Source organism: Microcebus murinus, chromosome 5 (assembly GCF_040939455.1).
Source record: "Microcebus murinus isolate Inina chromosome 5, M.murinus_Inina_mat1.0, whole genome shotgun sequence".
NCBI classification, from domain to species: Eukaryota; Metazoa; Chordata; class Mammalia; order Primates; family Cheirogaleidae; genus Microcebus; species Microcebus murinus.
The window spans coordinates 34127015-34139065 of NC_134108.1; the positions used below are offsets into that span (position 1 = coordinate 34127015).

Consider the following 12051-nt stretch of genomic DNA (forward strand, 5'->3'; position numbering starts at 1 on the left):
CCATGCCCAACTAATTTTTTTTCTATTTTTTGTAGAGATGGGGTTTCATTCTTGCTCAGGCTGGTGTCAAGCTTCTGGCCTCAGGCAGTGCTCTCACCTTGGCCTCTCAGACTGCAAGGATTACAGGCATGAACCACCATGCCCAGCCTAGAGCAGCACTTTTAATTTTCATCAAAAGAACTTTTCCTTTGCATTCACAACTTGACTATTTGGCATAAGAGGCCTACCTTTGGTCTAGCTCAGCTTTTAACACACCTTCCTTACTACATTTTAATCACTTCTAGCTTTTGATTCAAAGTGAGAGACCTGTGACTTCTTTTCACTTGAACACTTAAAGGCCATTGTAGGGTTATTAATTGACCTAATTTCAATATTGTTGTGTCTCAGGGAATAAGAAGGCCTGAGGAGAGGGAGAGAGATAGGGGAACAGCTGGTCAATGGAGCTGTCAGAACACACTCAATATTTATTGATTAAGTTTGCTGTCTTACATGGGGTGGAGGATTTGTGGTGTACCCAAATGATTAAAATAGGAAGATTAAAGATCACTGATCACAGATCATCATACCAGATATAATAATAACAAAAATATTTGAAACATTGCAGGAATTACCAAAATGTGACACTGAGACACAAAGTGAGCACATGCTGTTAGAAAACGGCACTGACAGATTTGCTCAATGTAGGGTTGCCACAAACCTGCAGTTTGTAAAAAACTCCTATCTATGAAGCACAGTAAAGCAAAGCGCAATAAAACAATGTATGCCTATATTTGTCTATTTGTCCCATCTGTTGTTTGTTCCTTCTCACTCTTTTTTCCTGCTTCATTCTAGATTATTTTGTGATCCCATTTTACTGACAGATTTGCTCAGTGTAGGGTTGCCACAAACCTGCAGTTTGTAAAAAACTCCTATCTACGAAGCACAGTAAAGCAAAGCACAATAAAACAATGTATGCCTATATTTGTCTATTTGTCCCATCTGTTGTTTGTTCCTTCTCACTCTTTTTTCCTGCTTCATTCTAGATTATTTTGTGATCCCATTTTACTGACAGATTTGCTCAGTGTAGGGTTGCCACAAACTTGCAGTTTGTAAAAAAACTCCTATCTACGAAGCACAGTAAAGCAAAGCACAATAAAACAATGTATGCCTATATTTGTCTACTTGTCCCATCTGTTGTTTGTTCCTTCTCACTCTTTTTTCCTGCTTTATTCTAGATTATTTTGTGATCCCATTTTACCTCTAATATTTACCATACCTCCTCTCTCTCTCTATATATATGTATGTGTGTGTGTGTGTGTGTGTGTGTGTGTATGTGTATCAGATATATAGATTTTTTTACTAGTCGGCTTAGGGTTAACAATAGGTATTTTAAAGTTGTCACAGTCTACCTTTAAATAATATTACCTCTCATAACATATAAGGACATTACAACATTTTTATTATTTCCCTTCTCCTGTCCTTTGTGTATTGTTGACACATTTTGCTTAATATAACTCCATAATTGTTATATTTTTTACTTAAACAATTATCTACTAAAGAAATAAAAATAAGGAGAATAGAATGCCATTTTCTTTATATTTTTTATCAGAAAGAATATGGAGGTCTAAGCATAGAATGTTTAACTTCATGAATGAAGATAATGATTTCTCTAACCAACAACTCTTCTAGGATGAGATATGTTGTTTTCTATGTTCTTTGAATAGTTTTGAAACTTAACTCAATTACTTCTAAAATGGCTGGACCTATATTAATACCTAGATGATATTTCTATTTTGATCTTCTAGTTTTCTGAGAATATAATGAAAGCTAGGAATTCTCCATTAGGAAACTTCACATAAAATATGGTTTTAGAACCCCTGATTTTGAATAGATATTTATATATATAATACTTTATCATTATCTTTTGTCTTAAGATATTTCTTCTTACTACTGATAAAGTTCTGATAAGGCCTTATCAGAAGTATGGTTTTGTCATATAAAACATAAACATTCAGTTTGATGACTTCTTACAAAGTAGAACCTTCTTTACCAAGATAGAGGTCAAGAACTGTAGCATTGCCAGCACTCCCAAAGCCCCCCACATGTCCCTTCTTGGTCACAATCCCCTTACTTCCACTTAGTGTTAACTATTAATATTATCCTTAATTTTATGATAATTACTTTCTTGCTTCCTTTATGGTTTAATATGCTATAACAAATATATTCTATTTTTTTCTTTCCAACTCCCTATAAATGGCATTATGTAGCCAATGTAGTACAAGAAAATATTCACTAAACTAATTCATGCAAATAGTAAAATTTTATATTTTTATTTTTTTAAATAATTTATGACTCGTTTCAATTTATCAGTTAAAATATGTCACTTTGTACACACATAGATTTTTAAATGGTTTTGGTGTATAATAAGATAATTTACAGAAATCCTGGCCTCTTTGAAAACTAGTACTTCCTAATCAGACTGGATTCTTTGTACACAATGAAAAGTGGTCATTTTATATGACAGTGCCCTCTGCTGTCAGCAGTACAGATTGCATTAGGATGCTGCTGTATTTTATTCTGTGAAGAGGAGGCAGTCATTGGCTTTATGCATGATATGAGACCAAACAAGAAATGCTCTGTGAAAGAATTAAATCCTTTATTTACTTTACCCTGACATACATGTATTTATGGAATATATAATTTCAACATATATATAACATATACAATATAGGAATATAAAATATATATTTAAATATATACATTTAACCTGAGCTATATGCAAGTGTGTATTACTACACTTAAAAATCTTTTACGTAAAAGTACAGATTAAGACTTTTTAGATGTCCTTTGGAAAAAGTGAAAATCCTCTAACATAGATTCTGGTTATTATACTTTTGTATTTATTAGACTTTTGTATCATCTTTTGTATTCATTCCTCATCTGTGTTTGGGTGTAGTTAGGGTTTAGGACAGAAGACAAAATAGCAGAAAAAATAATCAGAGACCTTATTCTGTTAATCCTGTAACATTGCTAAATTGTCTTGCTTTTATTCTCTAAACAAAGAAAGTGTAGTGTATCCTAGAGCCTCATTAAATACCTAATTTTACTTGTTATGAGATATCTGTGGATACTACCCTTTCTCAGATTTATCCAGTAATATACTTCATGCATTTTCAGAAAAGCTTCCAATGAAAACACATTCATTTGTAGACCGAGTTTTCTGGAAGTGGTATCTTTGTTCATCAAACATATTTTAGTACCCAGGCATAGCCATGCAAAAAATTTGTATTAATAAGTCTTGTTTTTTGTTTTATTTTTTAGTAATATATATTTGTTATTTTATAAACTTTGTCTACAACTGATTAGAAATTTTTTATAATTGATCCTTCACCGTAGAAATTTTAAAAGCACTATCCTAGATTATTCAACCCTTTTTAAACCCTCATACCAAGGGCAACTATAGTTTTTAAAAGTTAGAGGTTTGACTCGCATAGTAGCTCACACCTGTAATCCTAGCACTTTGGGAGACCGAGGTGGGAGCATCATTTGAGACCAGGTGTTCAAGACCAGCTTGAGCAACATAGCAAGAGTCCATCTCTACCAAAAAAAAGATGTTATTAGAGAAATTACCTACTCAAGTAACTACACTAGTAGGCCCAGTGACAAGGAAGTGATAAATCTGTACAAGTTCCTGTAGCTGATCTTTTTCCCCAACTTTATCAGTACCTTGTCAGTTATCTTTTACGACAAATTGCTGTAGTTATAGTCTGGGCATATCTGCTTGTTTCAAAAGAGCACCAAAAGTTTTCATAGCATTCTGCTAAAAATAGCAAGTTCCTTTTTTTAAGTATATGTGTTGGCCCTTTTTTCTTGTTTAACTTTCTTAACCTTGGAGGATTGCCTGGAATTCACTCAACTAACATTTTCATCCATACCAGTGGAAAGTACCATAGCAGTTGGAGATACACTTAATATGAATATACAAAAGAAATGAGCTCATACAGCATTCTAGCATTGCCCCTTGCCCTCAAAACCCTGTAAGTACTAGTTGATAGTAGATCTAATGAATACATATGTCAGAAACATACAGGTCTACTTGGCACATATAGACCTTTATTTTAAATTGCATTAAGTTGAGTCAGAATCTAGTCACTCATGCATATTTCCATTTTAGTGATAAAATTGAGGAAACTAAAAACTAGAAATGTAATAAAATAATTTGCTTCTAACCTTTTAATCCACCTTGACAAATAAAAATATTTAAAATGACATATAAAATAAGAAAATGTTTATGTGTAGTTTTCTATAGATACTATAACAAATTAACTCAAATTTAGTGGCTTAAAACATCTTTATTATTCACAGATATACAGATCCAAAGTCTGGCTAGGCTCAACTGATTTCTCTAAACCTTGTCTTCCAAGGCCAAAATCAGTGTCAGTTGGACTGGGCTCTGAAGACTCGAGGGGAGGATCCACTTCTAGGCTCATCCAAGCTCCCATTGGCAGATTTCAGTTCTGTGTTCTTGTAGGACTGAGGTCCTTGTTCCCTTGCTGACTGTCAGCAAGGAGTGAGCCTTTGCCCTTAGAAGCTACCTGCATTCCTTTTGCTTTCCATGTGGTCCCCTCCAGCAGTGGTGGTTCAAGTTCCTGTCACATTTCAATCTCTTTTATTTGTCCTTCTGCTGCATCTCTCTGACTCCAGCTGGAGAAAATTGTCTGCATAAGTGTTCTTATGATTAGATTGGGCCCACTCAGATAATCCAGGATAATCTTCCTGTTTTAAGGATGGATGTAACTTTAATTACATCCCTTTTGCCATGTAAGGTAACATATGCACAGGTTCCATAGGGCATGGACATCTTTTTGGGATCATTCTACCTATCATATATGGGCTTGGTATAGAGAATATAATTGTCTTATTTATTGCTAACTTTTCTGTTTCTGTTTGATTACTAGTGAAAAGCAGTAACTTTGCTATGCTAAATTAATTTTGTAAACTGTATTTTTATTTTTTTAACTTTTGTTTAGATACTTTTAGAAAACATTAGTAATAGTTACCATATACAGTTATGCACTGCTTAGTGACAGGGATACGTTTTGAGCAATGCATCATTAGGTAATTTCATTGCTGTGTGAACATTACAGAATGTACTACATAAACCTAGATGGTACAGCCTACTACATACAGACCTAGGCTGTATGCTATAGCCTATTGCACCTAGGCTATGAACTTGTAAAGTATGGTACTGTACTAAATACTCTAGACAATTGTAACACAGTGGTAAGTAGTTGTGTATCAAAACATAGGAAAGGTACAGTAAAAATATGATATAAAAGATTAAAAAAATGGTATATCCATATAGGGCACTTACCATGAATGGAGCTTGCAGGACTGGAAGTTGCTCTGGATGAGTCAGTGTGAGTGGTGAGTGAATGTGATAGCCTAGGACATTACTGTATACTACTGTAGATTTTATAAATACTGCACACTTAGACTGCGCTAAATTAATAAAAAAATTTTCTTCAATAATAAATTAACTTTCGCTTACTGTAACTTTTTACTTTATAAACTTTTTATTTTTTTAAGCTTTTTGACTCTTGAAGTAACATTTAAAACAAAAATACATTGTATAAACACACAAAAATATTTTCTTTCTTTATATCCTTATTCTATAAGCTCGCTATTTAAATTATTTTTAAACTTTGTTTTTAAATGCTAACAAACAAACACACACATCAGCCTACGCCTACAAAGGTTAGGACCATCAGTGTCACTGTCTTCCACCTTCACAGTTTGTCCCACTTGCAGTGTCTTCAGGGGCAATAGCATGCATAGAGCTGTCATCTCCTATGGTAACTATGCCTTCTTCTGGAATACTGCCTGAATAACCTGTCTGAGGCTATTTTACACTTAACTTTTTTTATATCTAGAAAGTATACATTATATAATAACAATTAATAGTACAGTAAATACACAACCCAGTACAAGAACTTAATCAAAAGATATAAAAATTTTCAAGGCTTTTGGTAATTGCCAGTTGTCCTCCAGGAAGAAATTTACCAATTTATACTACCACCAGCAGTAATTTAGTATCTATTTGAGAACATCATTTCTTACAATGAGTATATAATCTTTTAAAAGATCTTTTCTAATTTGATAAAAATAATACTTCAATTTAATTTACGTTTTTAAAGATTTTTGGTATGACATACATTTTCATATATTCATTGATTTGTGTGTGTGTGTGTGTGTGTGTGTGTGTGTGTGTGTGTGTGTGTGTGAGACAGAGAGAATTGGCTGCGTTTTCTTTTCCCTTTTTTCCTTTGGGATATTGAGTTGTTTATATACCAGATGAAAAGCACATTTTTATTTCTCCATCTCCCTAGTGAAATAAAATTCTCAACTATACAATTTAGAACCTGTCTATCTAATTTGTTTTCAATCTCTAATGTTGTTTTCATGAATATAAATAACCCTCATTCCCAGATATTAGCATTTCCAGCTGCTACCCATTAGCATATTGCAAAGAAAAGGAGCTGTAAACATGCTTTCTGCAAGGGAACTTACTGTAGATAGCCCTTTTATTAAAATGTGGTTTAATGAATAAAATACGAAATATATACACAATACACCAACTTGCACATACACAGATAAATGCATGCACATACACACATCCCTAAAAGAACAGATTCCATTTTTGGAAGGCAGCTATGCTTACCACTATACCACCAATGCCTTCAAGATTCCAAGATTTTTGATTTGGAAGTGCCTGTACTCTGAATATGAGATGCACACCTCAGGAAGCACTCACATCTCCTATGTTGCTTTCTTTGTTTTGTAATTGTCACCACATTTCTTGGAAATTCTTGCTTTGCAGCCTTGCAATATCAAGAAAATCCACCTCTGATCATGTCAGGATTACAAATCAGACTTGAATATCACAAAATGTTTACTTGTCTGCTCCTCTCTCACTCTGCCACTGCACACGCACAAATAAAAATTTTCACTCATTCAACCATATACTTTCTTAAGCAGTCTGTGTGTAAAATGAATGGAGCTTCATGAGGCCAATCATGTGAGAGTTGGAAATCAGAAAAGTGAGATTATAGTGAGAATTTTTTGAGTTCTTTCCTTCTATTGTCCATAGTTTGTTTTGTGATGTGATGGCAGGTGGAAAGGGAGAAGATGCTAAGAAAATATATGTGCAAAAAACTTAAGTTTATGGTCAAAGCATGCTTTTTAAATTGTTTGCTATCAGAGATGCCATTGCTAATTCTGTAATTATCTATGCCATATTTCCCCAGGTCAGCAAAGTTTGCCTTGTTGTCTTTGGGTCTCAGTGGAAAAGGACTAGCAGTTTCTGGCCCTAGACTAAAGCTTATTTAAATCAGTGATTCCAAACTTTAAGTTTATGACACCGTTTTAATTTTGCAACATCAGTGCTTTAAGATTTCAAGATATTCATGCTGTTACTTTTATTGCACAATTCCCCTTAGGAAATTTTAGAGGGATAAGTGTCTACCTATTTAAAAAAAAAAAAAAAATCAGTTTGTAATCTGCTGCTGCAGCCATATCTATAGTAGAGCACAGCATTAATTTTCACTTTATTTGGAAATATAAAAATTGCATATGTTTTGTGGTCTCCATTTATGTAATCAACATTGAGGAAGGATAGTATAATATTATTTTCTGGGTTTCAGTGTGAATATAGCTCTTTTACTTTGAATACTTTAAGGATTGAGTGATTTTAGTCTAGGAAACAACTTCTACCTCTCTAGCAGAAACACTACTGTTAATTGTACTTACCTATCAATGTGACTAACTTCATAAAAGCTAGTACATAGAATTTAATATGTGTCAGACTACAAAATATATACAGCTTTTATATTTCCAAATAAAAGTTTAATACTGTGTTCTACTGTAAATGCAGTTAAGGCAGACAATTTCACACTGACTTTTTTAAAAATCATACAGACACAATCCAAGACTATCTATAAAAGAATTGAGTATATATGTTCTAAGTACCTATCACATATTAACTCAGTTAACACTCACAGTATTACATGTATTTTTATAGACAAGCAAACTGAGGCCCAGAGATGTTAAGTAGCTTCCTAAGATTAGAGATGAATCTTCTTCATCCTCTCTATACCATGTTTCTTTTTCCTTTGCAGGGTTTTACAAGGTATAGTGTGTGGCTAGTCCAGTGGCCATGCCAGGATAGCAAGCCCAGCATTCTGCCTTCTAAGTCTGTGTACTTCATAATCAAAACTGTAGTCTCCTAATTCAGTTATTTATGTGTTTCTATCCTTTATCACAGAGTTCACTAGAATTTATTTAATATTAATAATGTACATTTTTTCTTATACAACTTTTACTAAAAGTTTAACAAATTTTTTCTTATACAACTTTTACTAAAAACTTACTATTTTAGTAAAATTTGATAATTTCTTTTTAGAATTGTTTTTCTTGTGTACATATGTTCAAAGACCTGACACAGTTAACTCATCACAAAGTAGTAACTCACTGAACAGTCCTTCTAGATATCATCAACACTTTGTCAAAGGTGATCCAGTTTTCTCAGTTGTGGGTAGTTTTTCCTATAACATTGTTTCATCTAGACCAGGTGTCCTCAAACTATGGCCCAGGGGCCACATGTGAGTGTTTTTGCCCGTTTGTTTTTTTATTTCAAAATAAGATATGTGCAGTGTGCATAGGAATTTGTTCATTAACTATAGTCTGGCCCTCCAAATGTCTGAGGGACAGTGAACTGGCCCCCTGTTGAAAGTCTGAGGACCCCTGATCTAGACAGTAACAAGAAGCATATCCGTTTTTTATTACTTTCATTTCCTCTCCCCCAGAATGTCACAGGAAATTTTAAACATTGCCAATAACAATTTTATTAATAAATAGAAGACACTTATAATTCTTTTATGTGTCAAAAGAGTTTAATGTGGTTTTATAAATTGAGTTTGTTGTAAATCTTCAGAGTATAAGAGCTAAATAAGAGCTAAAACTTCCAGTACTCTACATAGATTAATATAAAAGCTCAATCTTCCAGTATGCTACATATAGTAATAGATTATCCTCTACAATAAATTATATTATCAGGTAACTGCATCTAAACTCTAGAAGGAATTATTATATAAATCTGTAAGGTCAGGAAGCAGTTTCTGGTTTTAGATGTATCTTGTTGATTAGATGTCTTCTTAAATTATGTTTTTAAAATTTTATACTTTAATTTTGTTTTTAGGTTAATAAAGAGTTTTGTGAAAGGTTACCATCTGAATGCTGTATATGTCTGTCATTGTCAAGTACACTACCTGTGTTCTTTTATCACCAATGAATTTTTTGGTCATATCTATGTAATGTACAGTATGTCCCAAAAGTCTCCAAAGGAAAAATTCTGTAAAATTTTGTAATGAATATTTTGTAAATAAAGGTACATTTAGCTACAAATTCCCATTTTCCCTATGTTTGGTGATTTTTGGGACACCCTGTATATTAAATGTATATCAGCACAAAACTATACCCTAGGCATATGATTTTAAAGAATGGATGCCGGAGTTTGAACACAAGTATTTTCACAAAGATTACATCAAGATTTGTTAGAGTTGTAAACTATAATTCAAAAAGGAACACTTTACCTTATAAAATAAAGAAAAAAAAAAAAACAAGGTATAAAGATGATGAAGATTCTTCATTAGAAGCAAAGAATTCCAAATATAAATGTGCTTATTACATAGGTAATAACTTTTGTTTTCATAGCTCATCTACATTATCCTAACATTGAGGACTTTAACCAACTTTTATATTCAGCTGATTATAAATGAATTTATTCCTGACATAATCCTTTACATACTCCATTGTAGGCATAGCTCTGAGCCAACATCAATAACAGTTTCAAGATTAAATTTAAAAAGTTATATATTTAATTCATTCTGTGAGAAATTTCATAGAATTAGGTTCAATATTAACAATATTTCTAAGGATATTAGACATTTTTGTAATTTCTATTTTGTTTTCTGTTTAGTTTAACAAGGCAGTACTCCTTTTGCAATTTTACACTAGATTCAGACTCTTATGAGACTTGTTCTTTCACTCTATTTAAAAATTATTAAAAATTACTATTTTCATAGCTATTTGCCTCAGAGGTATATGTTCATAATAGAGGTATATTTTCCATTGTAGAAATTCATAGCAGTGATGAGAAAGTCTCCCAGTGTGTTAAAAAGATAAGATTTTGTGGGAATTCTACACTGGAACATTTCTCCTGATTAAAGGGTCAAAGACTGAGTCTGCTCTTGGTGCTAATAGAACCAAATCACCTGCAATTGATCATTTAACAGTTTAGAAAGTCAAACCAACTTAAGGTCTTCCTTTATATAATGAGTGGTTTGAAAGCAAAATTTTTTCTTAAACAATTAAAATTCAGACCTGATATTTGGTCCAAATTAGGTTTTAACACATTGAAAGCTTCTCATTGAAGCATGCAGTCAAAATAAAACTATTTCCTAAACCGTACAGCTTTACTCAGTTTATTGATAGTATAGAAACATTTAACTGGCAGATGTGAAGCCCTTCACTAGGCACACCAATTTCTTTGCGTTAACTTTCCTTTATTGTTACACTTTCCTTATTAATCACTCTGATCGTAAAAATGCCATGATTTGGGAAAAATGAAACCCTGTTATAGGAAATCACTGCTATGAGTCCAACCCAAACCACTATCAATTTTCTTACTGGTACACCTGCTTCCACTTTTATGTAGCTAACGATTGTATGCACCATGAAGTTAAGAGGATACATTGAAGACAAACTGCATGGGTTTCAATCCTGGCTCTGCCATAGTCGTATGGCCAGTTCCTCAAAGTGCTGTGAAATCCTAAATAAAAAGTCTTCATTTATACAGCAACAAGAACAACCCTCATTAACCAGATTGCTATAGCATACTCCCAACACACATATGCTCATTCATTAGTCCCTTGCCCCATTTTTTCTTTATAGCACTTTTCACCACTGACATTATATGGTTTATTGTCTTTCTCTCCAAACTGGAATGTAGCTCCCAAGCACAAGGATTTCATTTTGGTCACTCCTGTAGTCTTCAGCACCTAGAACATCACCTGGCATTGGTAGTGCTTAGTAAATATTTGCTGGATAAATTCTGCACTAAAAAACATAATTTCTTCTTCCGAGGACTGTTGAGAACTTTAACTTACTATACTTTTTTTTTTTTCCATAATATGAACGTCAGCTAACATTTCCTACTCTAATCCTTTCTTGATCCTGGTTTTCTCATTAGGCCACCACTCACTTTAGAAGGATGAAATTTTTACTTTTAGAAAGAAACATAAAGTTCTTATTGCAAAGTACAGGATAAACAAGCACAACAAAAATGCTGACATTGTTTTCAAAGGGAAGTGTTAAGTACTATGTAAACTAAATTCTAGATGAAACAGCCATGTTTTTCTAACATTCAGTTTTTAACACATCTACTTATAAAGGTCTGTGATTTCATATTAAATGATGAATGGGTACTACTTTATGATTATACAATTAAGTTTTTCTTTTTTCTTTTGCAGGTTAATGACACCAGAGAGTGAGATCAGATTTGTCCATAAGGAGATGGGTATAATACCAAGCTGGGGTGGCACTACCCGGCTGGTTGAAATAATTGGCAGTAGACAAGCTCTCAAAGTGTTAAGTGGGGCCCTCAAACTGGATTCAAAAAAAGCTCTAAACATAGGAATGGTCGAAGATGTCTTGCAATCTTCAGATGAAACTAAATCTCTAGAAGAGGCTCAAGAGTGGCTACAGCAATTTGTCCAAGGGCCACCAGAAGTAATTAGAGCTTTGAAAAAATCTGTTTGTTCAGGCAAAGAGCTATATTTAGAGGAGGCATTACAGGATGAAAGAGATCTTTTAGGAAAACTTTGGGGTGGACCTATAAATTTAGAGGCTGTTGCTAAGAAAGGAAAATTTAATAAATAGTTTTTAAAAATGTGGACAAACTATAAAGCTCCAACAATATGTATTAAATGATATTAAATGTGAACATTAGAACTA

At 33.1% G+C, this 12051-nt stretch overlaps 1 protein-coding gene across 8 annotated transcripts in view; it reads left to right on the forward strand.

Annotated features, from left to right (window-relative positions):
- Nucleotides 1-12051, forward strand: part of ECHDC1 (ethylmalonyl-CoA decarboxylase 1) — a 44244-nt gene extending 32193 nt beyond the window's left edge. For 6 of the 8 annotated variants that reach the window (XM_012777465.3, XM_012777464.3, XM_012777469.3 and 3 more), the window contains one exon: nt 11568-12051. In XM_012777465.3, coding sequence (XP_012632919.1) covers nt 11568-11976 — 409 coding nt within the window. In that variant the 3' untranslated portion in view covers nt 11977-12051. Of the gene's footprint in view, nt 1-8156; nt 9267-11567 lie in introns of those variants that run through there. The other 2 variants (XM_012777471.3, XM_012777472.3) reach the window with 2 other exon arrangements.